At 45.2% G+C, this 24,726-nt stretch overlaps 3 protein-coding genes across 5 annotated transcripts; 1 reads left to right on the top strand and 2 right to left on the bottom strand.

Annotated features, from left to right (window-relative positions):
• Positions 1-286: 286 nt before the first annotated feature.
• On the bottom strand, positions 287-1,961 carry mrpl52 (mitochondrial ribosomal protein L52). Its single transcript, XM_077544049.1, has 5 exons — positions 1,673-1,961; positions 1,336-1,405; positions 1,077-1,144; positions 927-991; positions 287-537 (listed from the first exon to the last, which is right to left on the bottom strand). The coding sequence occupies exons 1-5, from the start codon at positions 1,710-1,712 to the stop codon at positions 382-384; spliced, it is 399 nt and encodes a 132-aa protein (XP_077400175.1). The 5' UTR covers positions 1,713-1,961; the 3' UTR covers positions 287-381.
• A 1,350-nt stretch (positions 1,962-3,311) lies between these two features.
• On the top strand, positions 3,312-10,629 carry ajuba (ajuba LIM protein). 2 transcript variants are annotated; one of them, XM_077544958.1, is made up of 9 exons: positions 3,312-3,575; positions 3,653-5,268; positions 7,807-7,908; positions 7,980-8,047; positions 8,110-8,172; positions 8,687-8,817; positions 8,897-8,948; positions 9,951-10,019; positions 10,116-10,629. In XM_077544958.1, exons 2-9 carry the CDS (start codon positions 3,948-3,950, stop codon positions 10,230-10,232), a joined length of 1,923 nt encoding a protein of 640 aa, XP_077401084.1. In that variant the 5' UTR covers positions 3,312-3,575; positions 3,653-3,947; the 3' UTR covers positions 10,233-10,629. The 2 variants fall into 2 exon arrangements, with proteins under 2 accessions (XP_077401084.1, XP_077401083.1); XM_077544957.1 differs by having other exon boundaries at positions 3,312-5,268.
• A 74-nt stretch (positions 10,630-10,703) lies between these two features.
• Positions 10,704-24,179, bottom strand: acin1b (apoptotic chromatin condensation inducer 1b). Of its 2 annotated transcripts, none has more exons than XM_077544954.1 (17): positions 23,991-24,179; positions 22,939-23,004; positions 22,722-22,833; positions 22,394-22,464; positions 20,942-22,000; positions 20,611-20,684; positions 18,574-18,694; positions 15,758-15,803; positions 15,527-15,672; positions 15,234-15,380; positions 14,981-15,155; positions 14,770-14,915; positions 14,310-14,417; positions 14,128-14,235; positions 13,668-14,028; positions 12,886-12,983; positions 10,704-11,993 (listed from the first exon to the last, which is right to left on the bottom strand). In XM_077544954.1, exons 1-17 carry the CDS (start codon positions 24,123-24,125, stop codon positions 11,682-11,684), a joined length of 3,285 nt encoding a protein of 1,094 aa, XP_077401080.1. In that variant the 5' UTR covers positions 24,126-24,179; the 3' UTR covers positions 10,704-11,681. The 2 variants fall into 2 exon arrangements, with proteins under 2 accessions (XP_077401080.1, XP_077401081.1); XM_077544955.1 differs by lacking the exon at positions 23,991-24,179 and adding an exon at positions 23,856-23,939.
• Positions 24,180-24,726: the final 547 nt, after the last annotated feature.

Here is a 24,726-nt window from a genome sequence, read left to right as displayed (position 1 = left end):
ATTAACCAACTCCCAATAAATTAATCAATTTAATAAAACATTTAACATCCATGTGTTTACTTTTACAAAATATCTACAATAAATATCTTAACCAATTATTTCATTTAAAAACGTAATAAAAAAAAGACCATATTTGTCCACCCCTGCAAAGAGGCTCCTCCCTTTGCCCAGAAAGTCCACAAAATGGCGCTTGAGCCTTCAGATGACTCTTTACTTAAGAAATGCTGCCCTCCAGTGGAAACTGGAAAAACTTCAACAACAGAACATACCAAAAGATGGCTGAAACTCAGGAGAAATCATTTATTCCATAAAAGAGCCACACATAACTGGACATTTCATAATAACAATATGGGGAAGGGGGTGTTATTTACCAGGCTATTTCTAACTGTGAGTTTCCTTTTTCTTCTTTAATAGCTTCCCTTTAGGTTTGAGCAGCAGAGACCTTTTGTGCTCCTCGACTCTTCGAGCTTCTTCTCCCCTTTCCCGCCACGACTCGATGCCTCGGTCGACCTCGGCATCGAGCATCACGATACGCCTCTGTGGTTGAAATATTTAATAAAGCCCAAAAGTAAATAAGAAATTGACATTCATGCTTTGAGTGTGCTACAGGAAAGCGCCATATAAATCTGATGCATTATTATTACAGCAACAGCTTATATATTATTATTAATATTATTATTATTTTAGATTTTCATGTTAACATAAATACTTTACACTCTCGTTCGCTGACATCCACGTCACTCACAAGATTAGTTCCTGTCTTATAGTCGCGTACACAAAAAAAAAAATCTGATATGAAAATGTGGAATGGATGGCGACCCCGAGTGGACAATAATAATACCTACACCTCATGTGCATTTTGTATTTTAATAATATATTTTTTTAAGTTAGATTAGTGGCTTAAATCAAGAAAAAAAAATACTTACAACCAATTCTTCGTTCTCCTGCCTTCTCCTCAACATGCCCTTCATTGGTGGTGCTGGCCTGCCATCTGCAAACCAATGCAAGCATAATTGAAACCCAGCGGACCTGATGCACTAAAGGGACATATTTGGTTTGTGTTGCTGAATGTATACCTGCGAAAGACCAATCGGGTAGATCTGTTATAGGTCCATATTCGCTGCCACTGCGTGCAAGTCCATGCCTGGACAACAAATATAAAACAAGATTGTCAGCGGGGCGGTTATTAATGTGAAATGACAATAATGTATATACAATAGTGTTTGGACTTCTTTTTAAGCACAAATATCGCGATTGGGTTAGTTCGCGAATAGGCGGGGGTTCAATGTCCTCTCCTTGAATTTGACAGAGTAACATTGGAATCCATCAACGTACTCTAGCCTCCACTTTTGTCCCCCTTGAGCTCCCCACGTCGTGCTCAACTGCCGGCAAGATTGTCTTAACGCTGTAACACACACACACACACACACACACACACACACACACACACACACACACACACACAAGAAGAAGAAACAAGTCACAAAAGTGAAGCGGATGTACTCTTGCCACTGTTAGCATTAGCTGTTAGCCACGCTAAAACGACGTCGCCGCCGTGTTTACTGGAGATTAGAAGGGGGGTTAAACAAACTACTACACTACTACTATCACATAAAAACGAAACGATTTTAAATCAATTCAACACATTAGTATAAAATATCCTCTGACTTACCGGTGAAACGCAACATAGACATCCTTATGGGGGCAGCCATGTTGCCTGCATTTACAACAAATAACCGCCAGGTGACGCTAAAAGATATTCATGTACAGTACCTGCAATTATACGAAATGGCCTACAGATGATGTCAAAAAATGTTCATTAGTCTTCAGACGTAAACATTTGACGACTACTAAATACCACTTTAGCTCGTCTTATCTTCAACATTTCCCAAACAATTTCTCATTGTAACATCATTCAGGACACCTGGGCAACTTCCGTGTTTCACACATTAACGTCGTTTCCGGCCACTGATGGCCGCGTTCCAACACTAGCACCCCCACCACTACGCCCCCCAAACGCGCGCTCCCGCCCATTGGCGACGGGAACGCGCAGCCGAGGGGCACAAAGGCGGAAGCGCAAGAACTGGGACGCGGCCCACATGTCAGAAACAGGAAACGGAAACCTGAACACAACCTTCATTTTTCACATTTCTCAACTCATTCAAACGATTCACAAATTTAGAACACCTATTTACATTGCACAAATCCCCACTTTTGTCAGTATGCCACATTTTCCAGGACGAAATTCCAACACAAAGCAATTTTTTTTTTATTGGGGGGATCTTTCACAATTCAAACACGATTAAGCAAGTTAATCCATCCACTTTCACACTGAGATTGATTGAAAGTGGATGTATTAATATGCCTAATTATTTTTTCTACAGTATAAATAAGAGTACCATGTTTAGACTAGTAGGGGCATATAGAACAATTTGCAATTTACCTCGAGTTTCTCTTCACGTCTAATAAATCTTGGGCAGTATAGGCTATGTACTTTTTGGGTGTTTTTTTTTTTAAAACAGTGTTGGGAACATATTTAATTACACAAACAGAATGTAGGTTGATTTTTTTTAAGGTTTAATGTCTGTGTAAAACTGGCAAGTAGTTAAAAAAAATGCTTTATACAAGTAGGTTATAAACATAACGTGCTTCCCGATGAAAACCGTTCGTTTTTAACGTATTTGCTGCTCTACAAAGTATTGTTTGGAATGGCGGCGACACTAAAGCCCAGAAGAATTTCTCTGTTAGCTTTTCAGACAAGTTGCCACTCGCAGGCTCGGGCGAAACGACAAGGCGAACGGGGCGAGTGTGCTTTGAGGCCGACGGCGGCGGGGGTGACTCTGGGGTGAAGGGCTCCATCTCTCCCCGAGTCCCGGCAGGCCGCCTTACTCCCACAGTGTGCCTCCGCGCATTCCACAGGCTGCTGGTACAATCAAATAGTGCCACCCAAAGAAAGCACCGCCTCAGTTCTTTTGAGAATTATTTACGTCAAATGAAGTCGGAAAGCGATGTGTCAAACAAGAATATAACATTAGGACTCGTATTAAATCGTATGAGGTGTTCCGGTTAGCAAAGGGGGGGCGAAGAAGGGGGTAACAAGCCGCCGCCGTTGACTGATAAAGAAACGACGGAAGCGTCAAGCTAGACGGCGATGGAACGACTGAGTCATGGGTTTTCCTTCAAAATAAAACAAACAGTGCCGCTGTCTACTTGTTTTTAACAGAACTAAAGTGATCTTCATTTTAGTTTGAAAATACTTACCCTTACTTAGCTAACCTACTCAGAGCTAGCCTGACTGTTATAAAAAAGAGGGGGAGGTAAGTCATTATTTAGGGGAAGAAAGAAAGAAAGAAAGAAAGTTGTCGACCGTGCAATGCACTCTGGGAGGGATTTTATTTATACCGAGTAGGTCTTTTGAGACGGAAACGAGTCGGTAGAACAGAGTTCTCCTTGTCTTTCAGAATTTCTCCGCTGCTGGACGGGGTCGAGGAATGCGTATGTTTTCTGTGGACTACTAGTGAGGTTTTTTTTTTGTTTTGTTTTTTTAAATTCCTGGGATGAATGGCAGGAGTCGGGTGAGTCGTGCACAGGCGGATCCGGTGTCTTTAGTATCACTTTTTGCAAACCAATGAAACGAAGTACACTTTCCCAGCACATAGTCAAAAGTAGAGCTTAGCAAGACTTGGGACGATGCAGATGTGGAGCCACGCGAGGGTCCACAAAGGAGGCCCTCGACCGCTAGAAGTGTCCTGGATGTGTGCTTCCTCTGACCCGCGCCAGTAGGTTGTCTACATGATGGCAAAGTAGTAAGATTTAAGTCATGTCTTGAGTCCTTCCCTTGCTTTATTTATCTAACTATTTATTTTCTGCAGTTAATCATTTCAGTGTAGTCATTTTTGAGCTGCATTTGAGTGTTTAAGAACAGTAGGGAAAAGTGTTTTTTCGTCATGGATCGGCCAATAAGCAAATTGCTGGAGAAGCTGAAGCTCACAGACTCGGGCAGCGTCAAGTTCCACAGCTCCAAAAAGAAACATGATGCGGTTGGGAATGCCAACAACAGTAACGGGAACAACAGCGGCGGCAGTGCCGGTCTGGGAATGGCTCCCTCTCAGCTTCCTCAGCCGTCGTCCGTACAGCCGGATGGAGAACAAGCGTCTCACCCCTCCACGTTGGCTCCGTTGAGGCGGCGCTCCCCCCAGCAAAGGGCCTCATGTTACCTGGGAGAAGGCCTGGATTCCCACCTGAGGCGAGAGTCCGGCCCAGGCCTCGAGTGCGAGGCTCCGGGTCACAAGGCGTCCCTGAACCAGCGCCGCTACTCCCTGGAGCTCCAGCAGCTGGTTCGAAGGCAGCAGCTCCTCTCCCAACCGCCGCCACCCCCGTATCCCACTACCGTCGGCTACGGTTCGGGTCCGAGAGGCACGGCTGAGACTGGCTACCTTTCAGAACCGGAGAGACACAAGCGGCTTTCCCTTCAGGAGGCTTTGTTCTATAAACGCCTGAGCACAGGGAGCGAACTGTGGGAGAGCCAGAGACCTGCGTCCTTGTCTCATCCGCCGCTACGTCCGGCTGATGGTTTCTTCTATCCCCCTGGGCCCACTCTGAGTCCGTGCTCATCCTTCAGCCTCCAGGAGTCTGTGCTGGTCAGCCCCCGATCCAGTTTTGCCTCGAGTACGGCCAGCGGAGGCGGAGGTGGCGGAGGGAGCGGCAGTCCCATGGGGAGCCGCTGCAGCAGCAACCGAACCAGCGGAATCAGCCTGGGCTACGACTCCCGGTACTCGATCCCACCTCAGCAGCAGTCCCCTTCCTTGCAGACGGGGCCCGTGTACGGAAGGACCCCCGTGGAGGCCTGGACTCAATACCTGGACGGCAGGATGCGCCAAGGCGCCTACGACAGTCGGCACTCCTACCCACCCGCGGTGGGAAGTCCGGCCGCGGCGTGCTACCAGGCGGGCCCCGAGTGGTGGGACGAGCAGCGATCGGGGGCGAGAAGCAAAGAAGGCGGTGTGGCGCTAGGCGAGAAGAGCCGCCACTCTGACCTGCCGGGGACGCGCTACCAAGAAGAGCTGACCCGGCTTCTTCTGAGAGATGCGGCTCTCGAAGGCGGGGGTCTCCTGGAGGGCTTGATGCTGAAAGAACACTCTGTGGCTCTGACCAAACCCGGCGCGGCGCTTGGACCGTCGTCGGCCAACGTGCCACCGCTCAAGGCTCAGGAGGATCTCGGGGCTACCGCCGGACGAGACGCCGCAGAGAATCGTCAGGAATTCTTTGGTAAGACCAATTTTACTTTTCAAGTTAGCTCAGATTGCAGACAAATGCTAACTAACGCTAAGTGAAGTCAGTTTTATGGCGCCAACTCAACACCGGAAGTTATCTTGAGCAGGTCAAGAGCAGTGGTGGCAAATCCAGGACCAGCAAGTAAAAACCCTGCTGCACTTTGGCTTTGGCCAGAGGTGCACTCAAGGTCACACAGTGCCCTAATTCCCGGTGAAGGTCATCATTTTTTTCCCGCCATATCGCTGTCTCAACCGCATGAAACCTGCTGGGACATGTCGACATGTTTTAAAAACTGATCCGCACAAGTTGAAGACAGGCCCTTTCACGCTAGTATTATGGACTTTTCATGAGACGGTATCGTAAAAAACCCTTTCTAGGTTTGCTTGCAGTTACCTGATGCTGGGCATCTACGGTTCAAAATAACACTCTTGGAGAAAATTGCATGGTTGGGATATAAACGCCAGCCACTAGTGTGAGTCACACAAGGGTTGCGTAGGGCCCAGTGTGTGTTGTGTTTGTGTGCGTTACGGTGGCTGGATGAATGTGTGTGTGTGAGCCGTTTCTTTGGCAGGGTGTGTTTTCCCCTGGTGACTTCAGGCCACAGTAATGCTCCACTTTGTGTGTGTGTGTGTGTGTGGATGCAGGGGCGGTGTGCTGCAGCCTGTTTTTCTGCTCAGGTATGCGTTCCCTCAGGGGACGCGCACCGGCGTAGCACTTTGCCTATTGGGAAGAAATATGAGCTTTGACTTTCGTCATCTCGTCTGCAAGTGTATGTGGAACCATGAGTTTAGTCTTTTTTTCCCCCCCTTCCTTCGACCATGGTTTGGGCTGTGCTTCCGCAAATAGAAGAGAACAGCTAGCTGCAGTACACACTCGCTGGCGAGATCCAGCCTGGTTTTCCTCATACACTTTGCCGGAAGAGAGTTGGCAACTGGAATGCAGCTCCTTCCAGTACCCGTTATGCATACACTTGCTGGCGAGATGACACTGGATGCAATGCGCACAGTGATATCCAACCCCCCACTTCAGCACACAAGCTATAGAGCTCCAGTTGACTGTTATGCACACACTTACTGTCGAGATGACACTAGCTGGAATGCCCGCATTTTTCCCCCCTTCCCTCGACCATGGTTTGGGCTGTGCTTCCACAAATAGAAGAGAACAGCTAGCTGCAGTACACACTCGCTGGTGAGATCCAGCCTGGTTTTCCTCATACATTTGCCGGAGAGAGTCGACAACCGGAATGCAGCTCCTTCCAGTACCTGTTATGCATACACTTGCTGGCGAGATGACACTGGATGTAATGCACGCACTAGTCAGTGAGATCCAACCCCCCACTCCAGCACACTCGTTATAGAGCTCCAGTTTATTGTTATGCACACACTTACTGGCAAGATGACACTGACTGGAATGCCCATACTCGGTGAGATCCAACTCACACTTCAACACATTCACCGGGGACATCCGGCCTGTGATGTTAGACATGGACTTGCCAGCAAGTGTATGCGTAGCAGACAAATGTAAATGTGCAGGCTGGATTTTACCGGTGAGTGTATTGAAGTCGGGTTGGATCTTATTAACGAGTGCATTCGAGCCAGGATCATCTTGCCAGCAAGTGTATGCATGACGGAAACTGGAGAGTGGGAGCCGGATCTTCCTGGCAAAGGTGCACTAGGGCTGCTGTTTGGCTGTCCCACATCGCTCAGCGGATTGTCTCTTGTCATCTCGCCAGCAGGTGTATGCATAACAGTGAGCTGGGGCTTGCCGGCGAGCGCGTATGTTATAGTGAGGGCCGGATCTAGCTGGTGAGTGTGCGCGTTCCGGTTGATGTTTGGCATTTTGCTATACCGTGAGCCGCCTTACAGACACATTTTCAGATGAACGATTTCACATTTGACGGGTGGACAGGCAAGCAATTACTTATTTCTGTATGTCCTATTTAAGTTTGAATAAAAAAAAACCAATGTAACCGTTTTTCTGAAATGCGCGTTTGTTCCTTTTCTCAAGTCAAGAGTCTCTCCGCCTTTTTCCAGCCGGGTTATTTCGAGGACCTGAGTGTTCCGGCGGTGCCAATATTGAGCGGCGTGCAGGAATGCTCCGTTTGCGTGGCACTCCCTCAGCCACATAAGAAAAAAAAAAAAGTGGGCAGATCCTGGAATAGATCACAGGGAATGGGGTGGAGTGGGTCGGGGGGGGGGGGGGGGGGGGTGGACGACCGCGTCGCTCAGACTGACCTAATTAGATAAAAACTAGCTATGGTTTCTGGTTTATTTTTCGCAATACCTCCAAGCAGGTCTCCATCCTGATGGACTCCCACCATTTTGTGGCAGAGTACACGTTTCCTCTCTAAAGGCCGAGGAAGATGGGTGGAGGAGGTTTACAGGAAGTGTTGGAATTTCCCTTTAATGTCAGCAGCGTCTGAGTAAACGGGCCTGGCTCCTGGGTGTGAAACCCCCCACAGGCAGTGTGATCAAGCGAGCGACACAAATCCCACCCCCGGACTTAAACGCCCCATTTCTGCCCCTCCACTAGGGACCTGCATCAAGTGCGGTAAAGGTGTGTACGGAACAGACAATGCCTGCCAGGCTCTGGACAGCCTTTACCACACGCGCTGTTTCACCTGCGTGTCCTGCGGTGAGTCAAAAATATGAATATTAAAAGTAAACCAGCGAGAAAATGGATTTGAAACCGGTTTGTTTTTGCAGGACGCGCCTTGAGAAACAAGGACTTCTACAACGTCAACGGCTCGGTGTACTGCAAAGAAGATTACATGGTGAGATTCTGTTTTTGTTACTTTGTCGCCAGCTCCTCATTGTTTTTCTTGTATTTTTGCAGTTTTCCGGATTCCAGGCCGCTGCCGAGAAGTGCAGCGTGTGCGGCCACCTCATTCTGGAACAGGTGAGGCGTTCTCCCATGATCCCAACCCCAACGAGAATTTTGACAATTTAATGGTCCCAACATCTAAATGTTACATTTATTCAGGACATTCATGATTGTCTGGTAAACAGAATTCCCATAATTCCAATTATTAACAGTCACCATTTCTCAACTTCTTCCAACTATACTGTAAAAGAAGTGCCATTTCTTGAAGAATTCCACATTTTCGCTTGTAGAAATGTCCTCTTTTGCTTTCCCGTGGCATTTTCTAAAAATAAAGCATTTTTCTAAGTGGATGTTTTCAAACCACAACTCTGAATACATGAGAACATCCAGACGATTCCCCAAGGGGCGTGTCGCGGGCTTCTGAATGAACAAATCCCGAATTCTCCACGCTGACACTCCCAGCTTGGTGGGAACCGATCGCGAAAGACCCAAGGGACACCACAGTTGCATTCCTCAACTCCTGATATTTGAACTCCCAGACGTGCAGACCCCAAAAATGTAAAAAAAACAATTGTGGTTGTGGCCTCAGATCCTGCAGGCGCTGGGGAACTCTTATCACCCCGGCTGCTTCCGCTGTGTAGTGTGCGCCAAGGCCTTGGATGGGGTGCCGTTCACTGTGGACCAGCACAGCAACATCTACTGCGTGGCCGACTACAACAAGTATCTGCATCTCGTTCACACTTTCACATCACTTGGCCATTTCTGGTTTTCTAAACTTTGTCGTTTCCCTTTTCTGCAGGACTTTTGCCCCAAAGTGTGCTGCCTGTTTGCAGCCCATCTTACCCACTGAGGTGAGTGCCATGACGGCCACAAAGTGTTTTTTTTTGTTTTTTTTTTTTTTGGGGGGGGGGGGGGGGGCACGCTTCATTTTCCACATTTCACAATCATTTCAACGTTCAAATGCTAACTCATTTAGGATATCCGTGCTAGTAGTAACTCTTCAAAGATTTGCACATTTGAAATGACAACACTCCCAAATTAAGTCATTCACTGCCATTGACGGCTATAAACGTACAAAAAAATCATTTTAACTATTTCTATTAGTTACATTTTTTTTTTTTAAGAAAACCTAGGAAAAAAAAGATTGCTAATTTAGAACAGATAACATTTGTGATTAAGCACGAGTTAACTAGTAAAGTAATGCGATTAATTATGATTAAAAATTAGAATCGCCTGACGCCCTTAATTTATAAATATATATATATATATATTTTTTAATCCTTTCTTAAAAATTTTTTTTTTAAATTTTTAATAATTTCTTTTTAATAATTATTATGCTTTGTTATTTTTAATAATCTTTTGTTTAAAAAAAAAAAACCTAAAGATTATAAAAAATTGTGGGCGTCAGGTGATTACATTTTTTTTATCGTAATTAATCGCATGACTTCTCAAATTAACTCACGATTAATCACAAATTTTATATCTGTTCTAAATGTACAATAAAGATGATTTTTTTTAGTTTTTCATACTCTTGTTAAAAAAAGTTGATTTTTTTTTTAAACTAATAGAAATAGTTAAAATGAATTTTTGACGTCTATAGCCGTCAATGGCAGTGAATGAGTTAATGGGAGAGATTTTGCAAAGTCTAATATTTCTCTACAGTCAAATAGTTGAAACTCTAAAATCAAAAATCCCTGTTTTATTTGAGAAAATGTTAAACTGAATAGAGAAATGTAATCATTTTGAAAATGGCCATTTTACCTAATTTTTTCCAAAAGTCTCACATTTTTAAGTTTCTACAGCGTTCCGCGCAATCCCTCCAGAAAGTAGTTCATTCTGGAATTGTTTTGCAGGGCAGCGAGGAGATCCTCAGGGTTGTGTCCATGAACAAGGACTACCATTTTGAGTGTTACCACTGCGAGGTGAGCAATGCACACATACACCCCCCCCCACCGTCCCCTTTTGTTTGCGCAAGCTGACATCACTTCCCGCGCGCATTCCTTATCTCCTCCCCGCAGGAGTGCGGCAAGCAGCTCTCCGATAAACCCGGCTCGCAGTGCTTCCCGCTGGACTCTCATCTGCTCTGCCACCCGTGTCACATGAGCCGAGCGTGCAGCGCCGCGACGCACAACTGAGGAACCCCTCCCTCGCGTGCTTCGGTTCTTTTGCCTCTCAACATGTAACTGCTGATATCAAGACATTCCTGCAGCTCCTTTAACGTGCCTGCTGTTGTTCTACTTTTACTGTATGGTCACAAAAAAAAAAAAAAAAAAAAAAGGAACAGGAAAAGAGACTACTGCTCATTTGCTGTAGAAGAACAAAAGGATCCTGCTTAACTGTACATATTTTGTTGGCAAACATTTTGCACTTAAATCTCACTTTAAGAGATTTTGTTAAACCAGTTAAATTTGAGGACAATTACTGTCATTTCTGTATGCTGTAATAACACGTTTGTGTTCTGATGATAGATTTAATAAGACTGCTTTGTGGTTGTACATTTCAGAGTTCATATAAAAGAGATTTCGAAGCTTCTGAACTTGACAGTCTCACCCCCCCCCACCCCACCCCCAACAGATTAGAGAGCAAGAGGCCAAGATTTTACCAGCTTGAGTTGGACAGCACTTAAATTTATTAACTTATTTGTCATGACTTGTGATACATTCAGCAGCAACAAAAATCAAGTTAAAAAAAAGTTAAAATAGTAAAGTAAAAATGGAGCCATATTTCAACTAAGGGTATTCAAAAACAAAAACAATTGGGATTTCCTATTAGATTCCCTACTCACAAAGCGGCTTTTAGAAATTTCACTGGATGAACCCAAAATGCAGAAAATCCTTTAAAGAGAACTATTAACTTTCTGCGAACTTTTTAATGTCCAACGGTTCAAGCACTTTTTAACTTCACATCAATCGATGCCTTTCTGTGACTCTTCCAGTCTCTCCTTATCAACCTGCTGAGCATTGAGCTGCTCTTCACGCAATGGACTCTTTCCCACTGACTGCTTGATGGTCAGGTCTGCTAATTTGTTTGGTGCGGTCTTGCTTTTTGAGGTCACAATGTGAATAGCATCACGAAGTGTATTGCGAAATTCAACATTCAGATTCTTGTTACAACTACTGAAACATATGGACATTTTAAAGTTCCAGAAAGTCAAAAGTTCACTTAAAGGCATTTTAAGATCACCCTGAAATGTCACCCCAAAGTCCAATATCTCTAATTGTTTGCAATTAAGTATATATGGATTTTACAGGGAACAATTTTCCTCTTAAAATAAACACAGATTATGATAGCAACTTCTCTGTTTCAACATGACTGATCAAATGTAAAAAAACAAAACTAAAGAACCCTCACATCTGTAAAGATCAGTGCTGAAGCAAGTTGGAAACACTAAAACTGCTCAGAGAAAAGTTTTGAAGGATAGGGTGTCTATTTTGAACTTTATTATAGGGCTTTGGGAGGAATAAACTGGAACCACAGAAGTTGAAGAGAAAAAAAAAGGCCTCCCAAACCTCAGAAGGACAACGCTGCCCCCTCCAAACGGACGCCACATCACGAGGGCGTCTGCCCTCCCTCTTCCGCGTGCTTCAGCGGCGTCTGTCTCGGGTGTCGCTACAGCTACGAGAGCGCCGCCCAACTGGTGGCCGTCCGGGTCGGCGTTCGCCTTCCCGCCTCCGCTCGCCATCTTTGATCCGGCCTTGCTCCTTGTCCTGGTCGGCGTCGCCTCCCCTGCTGGACGCCGGCGCGCCGCCATTGGCGCCTCTGCCTTCTTTTTCCCGGGCCTTCAGCCTCTCCTTCTTCCGCTCCTCCCTAACTTTTTCCTGCTCGTCTTGCTGCTCCTTAAGCCGCCGCTCTCGCTCCTTTTGCCGCTCGCTGCGTTCCACCACCCTCTGTGCTGCCTGGTGGAGGGCGAAATAACAATAATATAGGGTCTGCAACTCATATTTATTTTAACAATGGATTAATGTGGCAATTATTTTGTGGTTAATCAGATTAAATAAACAAAACAATTTCAATCCCTTTATGAAATACTAGGACATTACTTCAAATTGACATAAATGTGCAAACAAGTGAATTATGATTCATTTTCTGGTTTGGTTACAAACCGCATAAAAACGATCATTGCTTTCCAAAGTAGAGGCAGATGTTCATAAATGTTTTATTTCGATTCAAAACAAAGACACTTAATGCTGAGGCTTAAACTCCAAAGACATGGACAATTTTAAAAAAGGTTTCCAAATAATTACCCATTAATTTAATAATCAATTCTAGCTATTGATTACTCAGTGCACCTCTAAAATATACACAAGGTTCTGTGACCAGCTTACACAGCACAAATTACTGCTATCTGAATTCAACTTTATCAAAAATAAAAACAAAACAAAAAAGAGGAATATATATATATATATATATATATTTTTTTAAAAGTTATTAAGTTAAGTTTGCGTCAAACCCATTGTTTTAGGATAGTGGATCTTTAATACATGCATTGAAAAATGTACTATAAAAATAAAATATGTTAACAGCACATATTTTGCATGTATGCATGCATTTTGTCCATATTTAAAATAGCATTTTTGTTATACACCTTGCTAGGAAGTGCGTGTTCCTATGTGGCCTGAGTAGCAGTGAGCGCTGATGAAAATTTGTGGCCCCCGCCAAAATTTAAGTGCTCATCCGTGGTATAGGTCATTAAACTCACCTACACCATTGAAATTCACAGACAATAATAAAAATAAGAAATGTATGTAAATGTATGCAGATACGCTTCCCTCACGGACAAACACTAACCTGTTCTTCAGTGAGGGGAAGCCAGTATATACAAGGAGCCGTTTTGGTCTTGAGGAACAAGTCGTCGAGAAGCTTTGCGGGAGGCTCGTCTGTCTTCTCTGATGGTGACAAAAAAAACAGGAAGGTCAGTTGCACAAGACTGGCTTGACTGCTTGTAAAGCTGCGCATTCTTGGCAATGATACCAAGTTTCTTTTAAGCCCTACAATGGCCTTCGAGGGCCACAGATAAAACTCCTGAGTGTACTTGAGTTCCTTCCCTCTTAACACCACCAGCTCTGGACCTCCATTCTGTAGGCATTAGTGCCATCTAGAGGTAGTCACTGCACACAACACTAGCGGAATCTTTTTCACATTAGTTTGCGCGAGACAAGAAAGTACACAAAGTGATTTATCGACACGTTGGAAACTTTTGACCTGAGGAATGTGCTTCCCAGGCTTCAAATATTTTACAGAGGTCGCCTTGCCTCACCCGGGCAACTCCACATGAGAAAAGAGCGTGAGAGAGCTGGACGGCTTTCCTTGGAGCTTGATGGCTCATTTTACTGTTATATTATTGAACATTTGTTAATGTTAATTTATCAAAGACTGTGTTTGTATACATGTTTAGACTAAAGAGACATTTAAATTTTCACGAGGAGACACACACTTTTTTATTATCTGTGAGGAAAAAATATTTATATGGAAGTTAATGCTGGGGGGGACGTTTTAAAACTATAAAAATCAAAAGAAATCCCAGAAGGGGGATTTTATTTTTATGGGAAACAATATATTTATCAACCCACCCTTCTTGTCAGTCTTCCTCTCCTTGCTCTTTGGCCTTTCCCGCCTCCGCCGCTCTCGATCCCGGGACCTGGAGCGACGCTCGCCCTTGTCCGGCCCCGGCCTGGCAAAGTCGTGGACCTTGTCGCGGTCCCACTCGCGCTCCCCGCGGGCCCGCTCACGGCGCTCCATTTGCCGCTGCCGCTCGGCCCACAGGTCCCGCACGGCTACCGGCCCGTGCTCCCGTTCCCTATCGCGCTCCCGTTCTCGTTCCTTGTCCCGCTCAGGCATGAGCGGGGGCGGCCGGCTCTGTGGCGGCGGGACCGGCTGGGGGACTTGCGGCTCCACGCGGTTCGGCTTCAACAAACCTTTGTGGAAGTCGAGCTGCGTATGGGAGAACAGGAACAAAAACGGGAATGTGCTACTTCCTACATACTGGTCAGTATTGACATGTGTGCCAATCGGTACGTGTGCAACCTTTACCTCATCCTGTTGACAGAAGTCCACATTGAGCACTTTGGGATTGCTCTGTGGCCATTTGACTCCATGGAGAGCTTCTCTGGTAGCCGCCGCCTCCTCTGTTGTAGCGTACTGGACATGGCGGAAAGAAGACAATTAGCCCAGGGACGAACATCTAAACTTGAGTATAAGCGTCGGCGCCTGACCGTGACGTAGCAGTGAGACTTGATCTTGTCAATCCAGAAGCCCTCTTCTACCAGGCTCCCTGTCTGCTTCAGCAGCTCTTTGAGCTGGCCCAACGTGAACGGTCGTACCTTTGAATGAGCAAAATCAACAAATGTGGTTGTGGCAAATTAAAACACTCAATGAATTAGTTATCAAAATGAAAAGAGGAAAAAAAAGATATATATATTTTTTATTTTAATTAGCAACGTGTGGGTCAAGATCAGCTTTTTGGGAGTCTCCGCAGTTCGGCTATTCAAGGTGTTTTAATGAGGTGCAAAATGTGAATTTTAACTCGCCAACTGCAATGTGAAACCCACTTATTTTGAACCTTAACATTATATACTTTCTTCTATGAATGACAAATGCAAATCTGTGAGCACCAAAGTTTGCCCACACCTGTTCTAGTGAGACACCGCGCATGATCTTCTGTTCCAAACTTACCAGGTTGGTCACGTGGATGATATTTGAAAGTTTGCCGCGGGGCGGTGAAGGCTGCCGCGTGGAGCGGATAGGGTCATCGATTGTGATGGACACGCCGGACCGCTGCTGACTGATGGAGCGACGCACCAAACCGTCGTTGGGGGAAGCTTAGGGCGAGAAAAGCGTGAATGGAGAGCTCGGAGATTTAGAGTAAGACGTTCCGAATGTTCACCTTTCTTCAGCTCTTCGTCAATCTTCTCTGATGGCTTCTCTGGAGGAGTTTGCTTGGGTAGCTCTACAAGGGTTGGGCGCGGGATTTCTCGCTGCGCCGTCTCCATGTCCTCCTCCGCCTCCTCCTCCTCCTCCTCCTCGCCCCGCCCGTTCTCCTGCCTGTCCCCGGGGACCACCTAGGGAGAACGTGCACACGTAATAGTCACAGGTCGGCAGACAAAAGACTGCCACCGCTGTTCAAATGGCTCACTTACCTGTGTAACCGTGCGTCGGATCTTTAGACCGTCGTCATTGTCTCCTTGGCCATTGTCCCTGTTGTCTTCATCCCCGGATAGCTGCAGCTCCTCTGGGTGCAGGTCCACCACAGCCTCTTGGGCTATTTTGATATCTGGAATTAGAGACTGTGGGGCACATACAAGGACAGGATTGAGAAATTATGAGGAACCAAATTGAGAACGATGAACATGATCATGACCGTGGATGAGCTCAGCTTGCCACTCACAAACCGTTCTATCCCTAAATGAGAGTTTTCTTTATTTCCCCCCACCTTGAGTGAGTCAGTCGTGATGCTGATGGACGGCTTCTTGGTAGTGGCCGCTGCGCTGGAGCCCCAACGCCTCTTTCGCCCCGCTGCAACTCCAGTGTCGGCATCTCCCGCTCCTCCATCGGCATTGACAGGCGGCATCTTGTTGCCTGCGGAAAGAGCCACAGTCAAATCAAGAGGAAAAAGCAGGGGCAGAAACTAGAACCTCGGGGTAATCCGTTGCCGTCCACCTACTGGTCAGGGAGATCTTGCGAGCAGCAAAAGCCTTTGGAGTGGTGCTCTGAAAAGCGAAGGAGAGACAGAAAAAGAACATACAGAAACCCCAAAGGGGTGTGGGGTGAGATGGGAACTTAAAACAGGCAACAGGTCAAACAAGAAAATGTGGCGAGGAAGAGTTTTTGGGGGTTAAAAAAAATGCCTGAGGAGAGCCCAGAGAAATCAGTTTTCCGCCTCTGCTCAAGGACACAAACATAAAACTATTAAAATACTACTATGTGTTACACACACATGAAAGTGTGTATGTGACAAACTAGTTGAGTGTGTTCACATCACATTTTCTGCATATTCCATTTTAAATATAATTGAATTTACTTTTAAGTTTCAACTGCGCGTTAAGTAATTTAAAAAAAACTGTCAGGTCATTAGAAGCCATTCTATGTGAAAAATTCCTCAAATTGTGTTCATTGAAGCAGAGGTGGAAAACTGAGCCTTGGAGTCACAAAGGATTTGCATATTTAACAATAGACTGCAGACTTTTAGCACTACCACTTGAGTCAGACTATCACAAATGAAACTGCAGTATCAAAAAATGTTTTGTGAATTACAATGAGGAATGTTAATTCCTCTCGCAAATAGACAATTTAAATGGTGAAAAGTGATTGCCTGGTACCATTTGACACCTGATTCCTTACTGGCTCGACTAGGGCCCAACCGCACGACCCTGTGCACTGTATCTAGGCAACAAGGATCCAATCGGGGAAGACGGAGGAGTGGGGGCATGCCTCGATTTGAGTGTGCAGGAACTGATCACTGGGGTGAACTTTTAGTCTTTGAAGGGGGACTGCTGCATTTGTTCATCAATGGCTGTTCACAAAGTCACAATTAAGTCCTTGGGAAGGGGTCAGGGGGACAGGTTTACTTTAATGTCCTTGATTCTGCGGGCCAAAGTACAAGTCCATTCTGAGTCTTTTGGAAAGTCCTTGTATGGTCTCAAAAATGAGAAGACAAAAAAACGATTAAAAAAAGCCACCTGAAGAATTGAAACGATAAAAAATAAGCCATTTGTGGCATTCAGAATTGTAATCCAGAAAGCAGTACATGTGGGAGAACTCAAAATGGTGCCAAGCTGGGGGCGGAAAGACGTCATGGACGCAGAAACGACGCTTTCACAGCATTCAAGTGCAATCCAGAAAATCTTGGCTACACACCCAGCAAGTCCAGCCAACAAATGACATTTCCACGGCTTTATGTCCATTGGAAGCTTGTTCAAGATGTCCATGTAGAGCAGCTTTATCCAAACCGCATTTGATAGTGTCATAACAAGACTTATTTCCATTCAGAAAGTGGGAGAAATATCCACATTTGACTTGTGGTTGACGTTCAGTCCAGTGTCACAAAACAAGAAGGTATCTGGACGGCACACTATCCCTCTGTCCATTGTTGTATATCAGCACCACAAGGGTACAGTCCAGTTCAGTTCAGTTCAGTTCAGCTTCCAAGTCTCGAGGCAAGGTTACCGTGACAACTGGGGTTTGCCGTTACCATGGATGCCACTGCTGCTGCTGGTCTGACGTGCGATCCAGTTCCTGCTTGTGGCTCAGACTTTATTCAGTGCCACAAGGGGTTGCAGACTCTGGACCTAACTCAGGCAGCAGCGACGCATTCAGGCATATCGGGACAGGAGTTGAAGGAGGAGTAGGAGGAGAGGAGGAGGTGTTGTTGGTGGAGGTGGTGGTGGTGGTAGTAGTAGTACGCAGCTTGTACCATTAGGGGCAATGGAAGAGGCATGGGCACCTTCATAACAAAGCAATCAATGTGGTTTTAAAACAACAATCACACCATAAATATATTTAAGAGAGAAGCGTTCATGAGGGGATACAAAAGACTCAAGAAGGAAAGAGAAAGAAAAGAGGCAAGAAAGAAGCCATGATGCATCACTACACACCCCACCACTCATTAAATGCTTAAAAAAATGGATTTCTTGAGACTACTGACTAGACCAAGTTACGTCCTGATATAAACATCTGAAGTGCAACTTTAAGCAAATAGTGAAAGCACAATGCTACAAGACAAACAAGCCCTTCAATGTGGGACATGCAGTTTGGGCGGCGTGGTTTGAATGAGTTAAGTGAATAACTACCCGGCGTCTGCACTCATGGGCCGATTGGGAGCATTATGGGTAATTAGTTGGGTTAAAAGTAAACGCAGTGAATCGCCACAGCAAAAACCGGATAAGAATTACCCAATATAGTACAGTGGTGCCTTGATTTGAGTTTAATTTGTTCTGCAACAAAACACCTCCCAAAAATATTTTCTAACATGTTTTTATTTATTTATTTATTTGCACTTCCCAGTATTACACTTTAAAATAATACAGTAACAATTATTTAAAAAAAGAATATTAAGCCGGATGGTATTGTAAAGCTTCTTCACATGCATCCCTTGGCTTGGATGTAAACAAAATAATTTCACCTACGCTGCATCAGCCATTTATTCACCAAAAATAAAGAGTATATGGGTGTGAAAATTGTTATATCGTCCAAGTATGTTGCTGCACTGTTTGTGTTCAAGAATCAGTTGATTAAAGGGTTATAACTAGCTATACACTAGCGGAACAATACGGCAAAAAAAAAAATGTTTAGCGACGGCTCATATTGCAAAACAGTAAGCCTGGTCACTTGTAAATCGAGGTACCACTGTACTTGGGTTCTTCTCCAAGTTGGGTTGGTTTGAAGTGAACCTTGTTTCAACTAATCATGCTCGTTTGTGAATGACAATGCAAGGTTTTAGCGGGAGATGACCAAACACTCGGCCTTCTTGGCCAGCCATACCTCCTCCAGGCAGCCCTCGCCATCGACGGGCTCAGTGCCCGGTGCGGATTGCCGGCCATCTCCGCTCTCCAAGCGGGGCTCCACCTCTGACATAGCCGCCTCGCTAGGCTCCGACACCTCCCTGCCAGAAAATGAGGGGGAAAAAGGGTCATATGGGTCTATAACACATATCAATGGGGATTATTTATTCACTCTCTATAGTAGTTGCCCAGAATAGGATCCATGGGTTAGCTAAACGACTATTGTAGAAAACTAGATAAAATCAACCCAATCTCAATATTACCCTAACTCTTAAACTCTTACTAAACATAATAGCGTAACTAATATAAGCAATTAGTGTGTTGGGCCCCATCCACCCTCATCTGCTCTCATGCCAACAGTGGGACTACATGCACATTGCTCCTGAGAACGACGGGTTGACGTTCGAATGATTCAATTAAGATTGAAAATAAACAGCGGCCACTACTTCAAACAACAAAAGACGCCCGTCGCTGTTCCCACATGCTCCCAATCCATCACCACCACCCAGTGTCGCCCTCTGGCTCGCTCCCATTCTTACCCGTTTTTGTTAGCCTCGGATAACATTCCCGCCTGTCTCGAAGAAGGGCCGCCCGACAGAAACGAACCACACTCGCGCTAAGCGATCGTCCCTGTCCGCAGAGGGTTTTCCAAAAATTTGATTCCTGTCGGAGGGGTTTCGATCACAGCGCAGCTAATTACTGCGTCGCGATCAAGGATGCAATGTGGGCATGCTAGCCATGTTGGCTAGTGAAAGCGGCGTCAAGTAAAAAAAAAGAAAAAACAAACACACGCACCCAATTATATAGCGATCTCACCCGCAAAATAAACGTTACATTAGCGACTCTTAAACCTCGATACAAACATACGACAATATTACTAATACCCTTGTAATTAATTAAAGGCCGGGTGGCGCCGTTAGCTACAAGCAAAAATTACACCAATGTAACAGGAGGAAGATGAGGGCCCATTCAGGAGAAAAAAGGCGACAGCCAATCCCAGTGATAGGGGGTCCCAAGACATGCCTGACCACAAATTGAACAATTTATAAAATCCCACGACTTCTTTACTTTAGATTACAAAAGCTTTCGGTTGTTGGTGTTTGTTTACAAAACAACCATAGCGTGTGTAATGGCGAATTAAAAAAGCAATTACTATAATCAAATAGTTTTGTTCAGGCACAGATACAACAACAGAAGTCCGTCCATTTTCTATTCCGCTCACCGTCGTCAACTATAACTTATTACGCAGGTTACATATAAAACAACAACCACCACTCAAATTTACGGACAATTTTGAGTCTTCCGTGTTTTTGTAATGGGGGAGGAAGCACACACATGCAACCTCCACACAAAGGCTGGAGAGGAGACTCAGAATATCCTGACACACAGGCAGATGTACTTGCACTTGTACCCCGCTTTGCACCACACAAGAACAAATGTATCTGTATAATTCATGGATAATATGAACTCTAAACTACAACAGACTCTACTTACCTGAAAAAATTAATCCAAATTGTGTTGTGTTCAATATGCTGTCTTTATCTAATATATATGTATAATAATAATGGTTTTCCTGTTTGGAAGAAAATGGCACAGGAAAGCAAGCATGACTGGTTCTTATCATGCTGTTTGTTTCAGGAATTGACCACCAGGTCATGTTATATCACATTTTACATACTGTAGACGAGGGGGAGTCCAGCCCACTGACCATATTCATGATCATGAGTCCTATAATACCTGAACTAGATGCACAATTGTTCATAGTAGAATTTAAAATACAAACATACGCATTATTATCAAAATAAACTCACTTAAAATAAACAAGTAACATTAAATTGTTGATTTTTTTTTAAAAGCCTAATTAAAATATTGGTTGACTAGAAAGAAATAAGACCAAGTGCCTGTCAGCCCTTGAGCACAAACATTAGCTGTCACCTAACATGGCAGCAGACCTAGACAATCAGTTAGCAGCAATTTCATCAGTTTGGGCAAATTCTACTCGAGTGTTGCTGCAAACCTTTTCAGGAGGTGTCCTTTCTCAGTCCCCGTTCCCTTTGTCTCTTTATCTGCGTGTTGTCCTAGCTCGGCTTTCTGTGACATGATGAGAGACACACACACACATTCAAATGAAAATAAAGCGTTTTTTTTTTTTTAGCTGTCACATAAATGGCAACAACAAATCTGAAATTCCCAGATCTTTGTTACGCCCTATTGCAGTGGTACCCAACCACTATATCGTGACCCAACTTCCCTTTGGTTCGTAAATTATGATTTACTGACTACAAATAACATATCTCTGTTCATCTATCTATACTGGGGAAATCACTTCTATTAGCTTAAACACTGACCTTTGGCTGCCTCACACGACGTGACTTAACCCTGACGGACGATGACGATGACGATTTTGACGAAGAGTCAGACTGCGAGTCCGAATCTGATGAGGAACCCGAGTCTCCTCCGGCCATGCGGTTAGCCTCAGCTGCCTGCTTTTTCTTGCCCAGCTGCTCTTCGTCTCGCGCTTTCTTGTCTTCCTCCTTTCGATCGCTCGGCTCTTTGTCTTTCTTCTCGCTCCCCTCTGGAGACTCGCTGTTGCCCGCACTGGTCTGCGCCTCCTCGGACTCCATCTTGTGCACCAGCAGAGAGAGCGGGCCCAGTCTGCGCTTCACAGGGGGCTCGGGACTGCTGGAGCGGGATCTCGAGTCGGAGTCTCGCCTCTGCGAGGTGTGAGGCGGGACACCGCGTGGCGCATTGGAGCATTCTCCCTCCTTGTCGTCGTTGTCCGGTGGGCTCTGCTTGGGAGTGTCCGGGAGGGGAAACAGGTCAGGGGGTGGCGAAGGAGGGGGCGTTGGGTGGCGCAGTTGCATCAAATTCTGGTGTGGCTGCTGCGGTGGCGGGATGTGCTGTGGAGGCTGAAGCTTGCGTTTGGACCTCACAGAACTGGCGGGCATCTGTGAAGGCTGCGCAGGGGCCCGGTTGCTTTTTCGTGCTCCGCCGGGCCCTGGCCCCCAATCCTCGTCATCCCCGCTATCATCATTGTCATCGTCGTCGTCATCACTGTCCTCTTGGACTTGACTGCCGGATGAGACGCCGGCCGATCGGCTGAGGTGGAGGATAGGGTGGGCTGATCCGGTTTCGCTCGGTGCAACGCCCTCCTTCTCTTGGGCTCTGGACAAGGCCGGGGGCAGTCCTTGGCGGTCCGGTTGGCCCAGAACGCGCACCGACAGAGAGGCCACGGCGCGGGGAGGAGAGGGGGCCGGCGGCTCCTTGTGTCCTTGAGGAAAGGTAGCCCTCTGCAGCTTCGCGCTGGGAGCTTCCGGAGCCTCCATGTGATCAGCGGCACCATCGGGCCTATGTGACGTCGCCCCTTCACCCCTCAGAGATCCTGCCCTCTCTGCCACAGGCGGATTCTGCTTTGGCAAAAATTCATACGTTAGACTGACTTCACTGAATTACTAGTCGAGTGATTCTCACAGCGTTAATATGGTGAGGGATGACTACATTATTTAATTATAGCTCAGTTATAATTTAACTTTAAAGTGCAATGCATTTGCATTCAATACATTAATGTATTTATTCACATTTGTATTTCATTTTTACCAGCAATATATTTTAACTGAACCATAGTGTAAATGTTCATCCTGTGCATAATGTTTCAGTGGCTTACAATAATGTTATTTTGGGGAATAAACCCTCTGCCTCGTTTTTGGTACGGAATACTTGGAAAGCTAGCTGTTTTTTAGGTGGCGCTTAGTGTTGAGTGTTTATAAACCACTGTACTCGTCAACATGTGGGACACCGACCTTGTCAGAGACACAGGATGAGCTGTCGTTGTCTGACTGGTCTTCATCCTCTTCTGGCATTGCTGGGCTTTCTGTCAAGCGGAAAGAAGAAAAAGAGCTATTGCTAGTAGCTGCATCAGTTTCTACTTTGTGAATCATCATTCATGAACTTGCAAATTTAAAACAATATTTGAAACTATTCACTAAATAAAGTCACCTATTTGCATCATGTATTTTTCTGCTGTTTCTGTAATGCCTCAAGTCACTTTTAACAGCTTCCCGTTCAAACTAATGGAACAATGATCTTATTTAATCGAGGACTGAGAGTGTGTTTAAGAGCTTGTTATACCATCATTCCCCTCCTCAAGATGGGCTTCTCTCTCCAGTCTATGACGGAGGAGTTCCTGCTGCTTGGCCAGATACTGTTGGATGAAGCTATTCTGGCTCATCTCCTCCCCGATCTGCAACAAAAATAAACAATATTTATGTGGTGTGAAACAAAAACAAAACAAGTGGTCTATAGAATGCTTTTGAAAAAAGGACCAAAAGAATTAAATCGGCACTACCTGAGAGTTGGGCTGCCGTCCGCTGTGAGAGGTGGATGACTTTTGCAGGTTCTCCAGCATCAGTGCCTGCATGGAACAGTAAAATACCATCAGATAAAGAAGGAATAAATGTTTTTTCATGTATTATTTTATATTTATGGGATGGAAGTGCTTAATATTTGTTGTAATTATGACTTTACTGTGTTAGCATAAGTTAGTAATAAAAAAATATGGCAAAAAGGGCACACTAAGTGCTTACTATTTTTAACGTAACTGTTATAAGATTTTTCCATACACATACTGTATTTACTGTAATCAGAACTTAGCATAAGTGAGTTATTTGACCGTTAAATGTTTATGTCCTGGTCCCTGGAAATGTTTTTCATACAATTTTGACTACAATTACGATTAGATATGAGATATGGTTATGTAATGTACATTTTAACGTTCTAAGTTAGCGTAGTACAGGGACAGACTATGGCGAGCTCCGTGATACGTCCATATTACGCCGTCATCGTATGAACGGAAGAGCGTCGTAAATTGAGGACCCCCATGTCAAGAGCTATGTACCGTGCACGGTTTGGTTGTGGTAATTCGAGTTCACATGTAAACCGTGCTCCGTGGCCTTGATACGGCCGCAGCAAACAACAAACATAACAACGTGGGCCCACACGACACGAGTGGTTGTTTATTTCGTTTTTGTTTTTAGGTTCACGAAGAGCGGCTGTTCGCTCATTTCCGTCCGGATTAGGCCTCCACTTGACAGGTGCACACTCCAACTGTGCAACACGGTGCCCCATAACTAGTTACCAATTCAGCCGCGAAGCGAGGCTCGCTGTTAGCTTAGCCGTCCTAGCGACGTCCACCAACGTCCACCATTACAGTACACCGTTCCAAGTGTTAATGTGCTGTATTTGGCACCGACACGACTTGCTTACTTCTTCCCGCTTTCAAGCCGTCACACGCCGTTAAGACCCTCCAGCCCCACTTCTCCTCCTCACTCCTCCGCCAGCCTACTGCTAGTAAACTTGTCCACACTCCACACAAGGCGCCCACTTAGTCACTGAACTCACCCCCTTCAGTCGCTGGATGAGTTTGTTCTTCGCCCCGCTTTTGGACAGGTTTCTCTGCTCCAGCGCGGCTTTCAAATCCGCGACTCTGAGGGATTGTAAAGGCTGTCCATCAAGCGTAATATCCTCGTCCGCCATCTTGTCGAAAGTACTCCCGACAAGCGTCGTTTCGGTTGGCGCTCTCCGTCATAGTTCGGCACTTTCCGGAAAACCTCGGAACGGCTCAACTGTCAGTTCAAGGGCGTACAGAAACCGACGAGCGGCGTCATAGTTCGGCAATTTCCGGAAAACTTCGTTCCATGAACAAGCCACAACTCAATTTCAAAAGGTAAATACAAATTCTTACCATTTAAAATGAATTGAAATGCCAATGATCTATTCCAGCCTCCAAAACCCACATTTTCCTAAATAAATACATAATAAAATAAATAAATAATAAATATAAATAAGTTTTATATGTACATGTTGGTGTGCTTTTAAAGGGTGTGACCTAGTGAGTGATATCAGCCACCTGGAGTCACTCGCCTCCATTCTCCTTGTAAAGGTTTTCATTTTGAATTTGAATGTCCAGTTCAATAAATTGCTCAAAATACATCAGTGACCGCTACTCTCCTATAATTCAATCTTCACTCCAGCTTTGGCATACCTGAATATGGAGTGTCATTTGTGAAGTGGATCACATGTTCAAATTTTGGCTCTTTAATAAAGTAGCCATAAATTAGGGGGTACTTAAATGAAG

Source organism: Vanacampus margaritifer, chromosome 15, assembly GCF_051991255.1.
Source record: "Vanacampus margaritifer isolate UIUO_Vmar chromosome 15, RoL_Vmar_1.0, whole genome shotgun sequence".
Classification (NCBI taxonomy): Eukaryota; Metazoa; Chordata; class Actinopteri; order Syngnathiformes; family Syngnathidae; genus Vanacampus; species Vanacampus margaritifer.
This window is presented reverse-complemented; position numbering and strand designations above follow the sequence as displayed.